The 8,639-nt window shown below is 38.5% G+C and overlaps 1 protein-coding gene across 1 annotated transcript in view; it reads right to left on the bottom strand.

Moving 5' to 3' along the window:
* Positions 1-1,527: 1,527 nt before the first annotated feature.
* LOC135461725 (beta-1,3-galactosyltransferase 5-like) overlaps positions 1,528-8,639 on the bottom strand; it is an 8,763-nt gene continuing 1,651 nt past the window's right edge. The window contains exon 2 of the mRNA XM_064738927.1: positions 1,528-2,734. Coding sequence (XP_064594997.1) covers positions 1,582-2,734 — 1,153 coding nt within the window. The 3' untranslated portion in view covers positions 1,528-1,581. The remainder of the gene's footprint in view (positions 2,735-8,639) is intronic.

The following is an 8,639-nucleotide window of genomic DNA, read 5'->3' as shown; positions in this document are numbered from 1 at the left end:
CTACACTGGACAGTTGTGGACAAATATACAGTGGGCAGTTGTGGACGTTATTTACACTGGACAGTTGTGAACCAAGTCTACACTGGGCAGTAGTGGACCAAATCTACACTGGACAGTTGTGGACCAAATCTACACTGGAAAGTTGTGGACCTAATCTACACTGGACAGTAGTGGACCTAATCTACACTGGACAGTTGTGGACAAATATACATTGGGCAGTTGTGGACCTAATCTACACTGGACAGTTGTGGACCTAATCTACACTGGACAGTTGTGAACAAAATCTACACTGGACAGTTGTGGACAAATATACAGTGGGCAGTTGTGGACCTAATCTACACTGGACAGTTTTGGACAAATATACAGTGGGCAGTTGTGGACCTAATCTACACTGGACAGTAGTGGACCTAATCTACATTGGACAGTTGTGAACAAAATCTACACTGGACAGTTGTGAACAAAATCTACACTGGACAGTTGTGGACAAATATACAGTGGGCAGTTGTGGACCTAATCTACACTGGACAGTTTTGGACAAATATACAGTGGGCAGTTGTGGACCTAATCTACACTGGACAGTTGTGAACAAAATCTACACTGGACAGTTGTGGACAAATATACAGTGGGCAGTTGTGGACCTAATCTACATTGGACAGTTGTGAACAAAATCTACACTGGACAGTTGTGGACAAATATACAGTGGGCAGTTGTGGACCTAATCTACACTGGACAGTTTTGGACCAAATCTACACTGGACAGTTGTGGACCTAATCTACACTGGACAGTTGTGGACAAATATACAGTGGGCAGTTGTGGACCTAATCTACACTGGACAGTTGTGGACCAAATCTACACTGGACAGTTGTGAACAAAATCTACACTGGACAGTTGTGGACAAATATACAGTGGGCAGTTGTGGACCTAATCTACACTGGACAGTTTTGGACAAATATACAGTGGGCAGTTGTGGACCTAATCTACACTGGACAGTAGTGGACCTAATCTACATTGGACAGTTGTGAACAAAATCTACACTGGACAGTTGTGGACAAATATACAGTGGGCAGTTGTGGACCTAATCTACACTGGACAGTTTTGGACCTAATCTACACTGGACAGTTGTGGACCAAATCTACACTGGACAGTATTGGACCTAATCTACACTGGACAGTTGTGGACCAAATCTACACTGGATAGTAGTGGACGTAATCTACACTGGACAGTTGTGGACCAAATCTACATTGGACAGTTGTGGACCAAATCTACACTGGACAGTATTGGACCTAATCTACACTGGACAGTTGTGGACCTAATCTACACTGGACAGTAGTGGACCCAATCTACAATGGACAGTTGTGAACGAGATCAACGCTGGACAATTGTAGACTAAATATACAGGGGGCAGTTGTGGACCAAATCTACACTGGACAGTTGTGGACCAAATCTACAAATCTACACTTGAGAATTATGTTAGTGTGTACTCATCAGTTCAACTACCGCCATTGCAGATTTCCAGTACGTACGTAACTAATAAGATATTTCCTCTCAAATTTAACCACCTTCAGACAGAGCAAGTATATTTTACACATGTAAACGTTGCCCGATTTTCTTTTTAGCCCATATAAAAGCTTGTTTACATATCGAGCAAACAATGGTCACATATAATATGATTCCGGTAGGTAGATAAATGTAGAGTACAGATGCAAAGTCCGCACACGTTTGCCCTTTCAGGTTTTGTAAGGCATGCCAATAGGCGTATAAGTCTCTTGGGGATATGTAATGTGCGGTGACGACTTCAGCTAGTTGACAATCGATGGTTATACTTTTTTTTTCATATTTGAACCCAACCGAATGAAGATGAGTTGCTCGGATGTGTTGAGCACATATTCCCGTTACAAACACATCTTCCAGAAAAAACATTTTGGTATACAATGTTGCTGTGTATAGGTCGTCAATGAGATCACGTGATAAAACGTATCCAGATCCTGAACAAAATTTAGGATAATACGTTTCAGAATACTCCTCCTGAGTTACGAGCCATTTCGAGATATTATCCCTATATGGAACTGCTCCAACGATGACATGCCCGAGGATGATTCGTGGAATATGTATTTTGTCCAACACAGCGACTAACTTTTCCAGATTGGTCAGGGTATCGTCGTCTGTTTTAAGAACGTACTGGACGCCGGGGCAAAACTTCTTCACCCATTTTAACATGGCAGTCGTCTTCAGAGATAGATTCCGGTAGCTGTCCATAAAATCTGATTGGATAATATCGTGATGTATCCGACTTTCTCGAAGTATCTTAGCTTGTATCTGCGAAGAGTTCACTGCGCCCAGAACAAAAACAACCGAGGCGTTCAGTGGTTGAATTGTTCGACGCGAAAACCAGGTACTCCTCAGAGCCTGTCTGGCCTCAAAATTCCACGCAGCGCTACACACGGTTACGATAATTCTCACTTCCTGGCCATCTGGTGCGCAGGCGTACAAAGGATTGATGGGAAACATGAAGAGATTTTGGTTGACAACAGCACTGTTAACTGTGGACTTCTCAGTGGCGCTTGTCATGTATTGATATGACTCATGAATGACGACAATTGTTTCACTGCTTGCCATTGAGATTTTTCGTGACAGGTAATATGAGACAGCAGTGACGTAAATAACGAGCGCACAGAACAAGATGAACAGGATAGTTCGCTTCTTACACAAAACTCCGAGCCCCAGATGAAGAAAACTGAAAAAGATAAAAGGAAACGAAATATTAAAAGAAGATAAACCATAAAAGCAATACCAGTATATGAAAAAGTAAATAATTAAAAAAGAAAACAGGGATTTCATGGTCACTCTTGACGTGATTGACGGATTTTCTATGTAGACGGGGAAAATCAGTTGTGAACGACAGCTGCCAGTGCATTGTGTCTTGACTGTGTATTACATAAACGTTTGAAGAGTGTGTGGTGTGTCGGTAGCGTTGTAGGGTGTAACCAGTATCAGTTGTAAGTTCTTAGCACATTTCCAAAAGAAATTTCCCTAAAACTGGGACTGCAGGTCGACCCTAAGTGAGGTAAACTGACAAGAGACCGTATTTCAACGGTTACGTGTGACCATTCGGCAGACCATGTGTGTGTGTGTGTGTGCGTGTGTGTGTGTGTGTATATATATATATATATATATATATATATATATATATATATATATATATATATATACACGACAGTTTAGCCGCACAAAAAAGTAACCAAAACCAGCAGATTTTATTTTACAACAATTTATTAGCTTTACAAGAACAGATAATAAGACTTATACAAATACTAAAGTACTTAAGTTTAACAAGAAAGGATAGCAGTATCTATACAAATACTAAAGTACTTACGGTGTCAAGTCCAAACGGACGCATATATTCCACAATATATATATCACACAGGCATAAATGCTCAGAGGCAAATTCACAAGAGGGAAAATCCACAGTATAACTGAGTGTATGACGAAATATACACAAAAATTCCACAGACAGGGTCCGTGTACTAATAAGCACTGTGTATACAAGAGCACAAATTAAACATACAAGTTCAGACTGAACAAGTGCTCGGTGGAGATAGGATATAAAAAAACCCAGAGACACCAAAATTCAGCACAAATGGCCTACTAAAGTAATACACAGCAAAAGCATCCAAGCTCTCAATAATTCTCCTTTCTCCGTTCTCTGTTCTCTCCCTTTGACCTGCTTTCATAGGTCTTATATAACCTGGTGGAATTGTCCAGAATAAGAAAATTCCTGAACACTTGATGTAAACAAACAGGCACCGAACTGAGCGCATTCTGGAATATTCTAAGGTAGAGGCAGACAGCAGGCGCTGAACTCAGCATATGTAAACAGTGGCAAGCTAAATTTAGAAACTGACGGCAGTCGTGCACATAACACACCCACCCTTCAAGAAAAAAAGTTTTCCTACCTTTTTTTTTTACTTACAATATCTGTTAAACAATATATGTTAAACAATAATATATACAACATTGTAAAACCACATGTAATTAAACATTTATACACAACTTATACACGAGACAAGCAATCTGCAATAACATTATCTTTTCCCTTTACATGTTTGATTTCAAGATTGTATTCCTGCAACAATAAACTCCACCGTAACAATCTCTGATTCTTTCCCTTAACTTTCTGTAGAAACACAAGTGAATTGTGATCAGTATTTACAATCACAGGTTGTCTCGAAGCTGTTACATAAACTTCAAAATGTTGCAGAGCTAAAATAACAGACAAACATTCTTTTTCAACAGTTGAATAATTTCTCTGGAACTTGTTAAGTTTACGAGAAAGGAAACAAACTGGATGATCAACACCAAGATTGTCCTCCTGAAGCAAAACAGCACCTACAGCAACACCGTGAAGAATGACATCAGTTCTTGATGGTACATCCGGAAACAAATGTGAAACTCAAAAACAAGTTCAGACAGTTGCTGTTGCTGAATGGGTTCCAGATGTTGCAGTTTAGAATCAAGTTGTTTTAAGACATTTGAATTCTGAAGCTTTGAAGAATTGAGCTTAGAATCAACCAACTGTTCGCCAATATCATCTGTATTACAGCAACTCTGGTCAATGTCAGCAGCAACAAAATTAACAGAATGTACAGCAGTGTTGTCAGTGTCACTTCTGTTTACATAGGGTTTCAGCATGTTAATATGACATAACTGACTTGATTTGCGCCGATCAGGTGTTTTAACAACATAGTTAAGCTCACTCAGCTATTTGTCAACAACATATGGACCAAAATATCTGACACCAAAGCATTTACCAGGTACAGGTAACAATACTAAAACTTTCTGACCAGGTTGAAATGACCGAACAACAGATTTCTCATCATATCTACGTTTCATATTCTTCTGAGTACATCTGGCTTTAGCCAATTCACATGCTCTGACAAGCTTAGCACGAAAATCAGATACATAATCCAAAAGATTTACATTACTTGTGTCATCATTGAGAAACTGTTCCTTGTAAATTAACAAAGGTCCTCTAACAGTATGTCCAAATACTAAATCAAATGGACTGAAACCCAATGATTCTTGTACTGACTCGAACAGCAAACATAAGAAATGGAATACCTTCATCCCAGTCTTTCTCTGTATCATAACAATAAGTCTTAATCATGTTCTTTAATGTTTGGTGAAATCTTTCAATTGCACCTTGACTTTCTGGGTGGTAGGCAGACGACTTGTATTGTTTAATGCCTAACTGGTACATAACTTGCTGAAAAATACCAGACATAAAGTTTGAACCTTGATCAGACTGTATGGATTTGGGTAAACCAAACAGAGTAAAAAACTTTGTTAAAGCTTTGACAACAGACTTGGTGCTTATATTCCTTAAAGGAACAGCTTCGGGAAATCTGGTTGCTGTACACATAATAGTTAACACATACTGATTCCCAGACTTCGTCTTAGGTAGAGGGCCTACACAATCAATCAATATTTTGCTCAATGGCTCTTGAAAAGCTGGTACAGGCTCTAATGGTGCCTTAGGAATAGTCTGATTAGGCTTACCCACTACCTGGCATGTATGACATGATTTACAAAACTGGGTTACATCTCCCTTTAATCCTGGCCAAAAGAAGTGGTTCAGTATCTTGTAGTAGGTCTTGTTAACACCCAAGTGACCAGCTAATGGCATTTCATGTGCCATACGTAAAATTTCAATTCGGTATGCCTTAGGTACAACAATCTGATGTTTAACAGCCCAGTCATCATTAACAGTACATCAGGTGGTCTCCATTTACGCATAAGTATATCAGACTTGACATAATAACACACAGGTTCAGATGAAATAACACAATCATCGAGAGCTCTGTCAAACAAACATGAAATTTCTGGGTCTTTATGCTGTTCAGTTACAAGCTGATGTTTAGAAACATGTGATATGTCACTAGGTGTACAATGGTCTGATTCATCATTATCAATGCAGTCGCCTTGAGTAAACATTTGTGTAAGAAATGTATCTTGTAAGTCCGTTACTGTGTTTTTGCCGTTATCAGAAAGTTTGTTTGACATAGACCTCGTTACAGCACAAGAGGGATACAAATCTGGAATTTCTTTCTCAACAGGATCAACAGTTTGATTTAAACAAGGTTTATCAGTCACAATAGGATTAACCATTACTTTGTCACCAGCAAGATCATTGCCAAGTAGTAGATGAATTCCTTTAAAAGGCAAAGTAGGCCTAATGCCGACAGTAACAGGACGCGAAATAATATCTGATGACAAGTAAGCTTGGTGAAGAGGCACGGATTCAAATTCAGCAGAGCTTACACCTCTAATTAATACATTTGATCCAGAATATGACTCATCAGAAAATGGCAAAACATCTTGTAACAATAAAGACTGAGAAGCTCCAGTATCTCTTAATACCCTGATCTTTGTATCACAAGACATGTCACTTTTAAGTGAGACTTTACCGTCACAAATAAATGGCTCAAAAACCTTCATAACATTATCCTGTGAATTCTGTGTACAATCTACTGGTGGAGTCTTAACATAATCAAATGCTTCAACATTGTTCACTATATCCGACTTTTTAGCAGTAACACACAAACCAGTAGGCTTGGAGCCACCCTCCTGTTCTTGTCTTCTCTTTAAAGCATAACAATTTGATATGACATGGCCTAGCTTCCTACAAAAATTACATGTAACCGTGCTAAACTGTCTATCAGTAAATGTATGGTCAGACCTTCGTTGAGCAGTGTTCGAATTAACAGGTCTTCTTTGATCACCTGATTTGTCAAAATTTTGAGCCTGTTTCGGTGGGCCTGAATGCTTCTAAGGTATCAGCCTCTTTATCCTCAATGAAAGTTCTGACATCATCATTAATACACCTTTTAAAGTCTTCAATCAGAATGATCTGTTTCAACTTTTCATAATCATTATCTACGCTTTTAGCATAACACCACCGGTCAAACAATTGTTCCTTCTGCCTAGCAAATTCAATGTAAGTCTGATCTCTTTTCTCAAAATTTCTAAATTTCTGCCGATAGCCCTCTGGCACAAGCTCATATCTTTTTAAGATAACATCTTTCACAAAATCATAATCTGCAGCCTGTTCTGTTGATAACTCTGTGTATATATCCATAGCTTTGCCAGTTAACACACTCTGTAAAAGGGTAGTCCAAAACTTTTTAGGCCACTCTAAATTTTGAGCAATCTTCTCAAACTGTAGAAAATATTTATCTACATCAGTTTCACGAAATTGTGGCACCAATCTTATGTTTCTAGCGACGTCAAATTTTGGAGGAATATCAGAAAAACTTAAGCCAGACCTATCTCCTTCTAGTTTCCTAGCTTCAATTTCGCTCTGAAGTCTCAATTTCTCCAATTCGAACATTCTTTCATTTTCCCTTTCTCTAAACAACCTTTCTTTTTCATTTTCATTTTCCTTAAACAATCTTTCTTTTTCATTTTCTTTTTCTTTAAATAATCTTTCATCTTCCTTTTCCTTCAGTTCTAACTCCTTCAGTCTTATTACAGTGGAATCATCGCCCTCAGGCCTGTACGCATCTAATGCACTTTCATCAAACTCCTGTAATTCTACCAAACACTTAGCAAAACTAACTGCATATCTTTCTTACGTAAGGATCTTTTGATATTAAGATTCAGGTACTTGCTTAAAGCATACAAATCATTCTTATTTAACACATCAAAAATATCCTGATCTGGCGCTTCCATAAACTCGTCGGGCTTAAAATCCTACATGATGAATAAAATCTGCTGGCAAAATTTACCACAAAGTCAAAGACTAGAAAAATGACACAACTTACACAAAATCCTTTCAATTCCAATTCAAATTCACTTCCCGGACAAGCCCCCAATTTGTTACGACCCAAACTGTCTGTATTATAAAGAGATGGCTTGTTCGAAATACACGACAGTTTAGCCGCACAAAAAAGTAACCAAAACCAGCAGATTTTATTTTACAACAGTTTATTAGCTTAACAAGAACAGATAATAAGACTTATACAAATACTAAAGTACTTAAGTTTAACAAGAAAGGATAGCAGTATCTATACAAATACTAAAGTACTTACGGTGTCAAGTCCAAACGGACGCATATATTCCACAATATATATATCACACAGGCATAAATGCTCAGAGGCAAATTCACAAGAGGGAAAATCCACAGTATAACTGAGTGTATGACGAAATATACACAAAATTCCACAGACAGGGTCCGTGTACTAATAAGCACTGTGTATACAAGAGCACAAATTAAACATACAAGTTCAGACTGAACAAGTGCTCGGTGGAGATAGGATATAAAAAAAACCAGAGGCTATAGAGACACCAAAATTCAGCACAAATGGCCTACTAAAGTAATACACAGCAAAAGCATCCAAGCTCTCAATAATTCTCCTTTCTCCGTTCTCTGTTCTCTCCCTTTAACCTGCTTTCATAGGTCTTACATAGCCTGGTGGAATTGTCCAGAATAAGAAAATTCCTGAACACTTGATGTAAACAAACAGGCACCGAACTGAGCGCATTTTGGAATATTCTAAGGTAGAGGCAGACAGCAGGCGCTGAACTCAGCATATGTAAACAATGGCAAGCTAAATTTAGAAACTGACGGCAGTCGTGTACAT

This window comes from Liolophura sinensis, chromosome 1 (assembly GCF_032854445.1).
Source record: "Liolophura sinensis isolate JHLJ2023 chromosome 1, CUHK_Ljap_v2, whole genome shotgun sequence".
NCBI classification, from domain to species: Eukaryota; Metazoa; Mollusca; class Polyplacophora; order Chitonida; family Chitonidae; genus Liolophura; species Liolophura sinensis.
The sequence above is the reverse complement of the archived record's forward strand: the minus strand, read 5'-3'. Positions and strand labels throughout refer to the sequence as shown.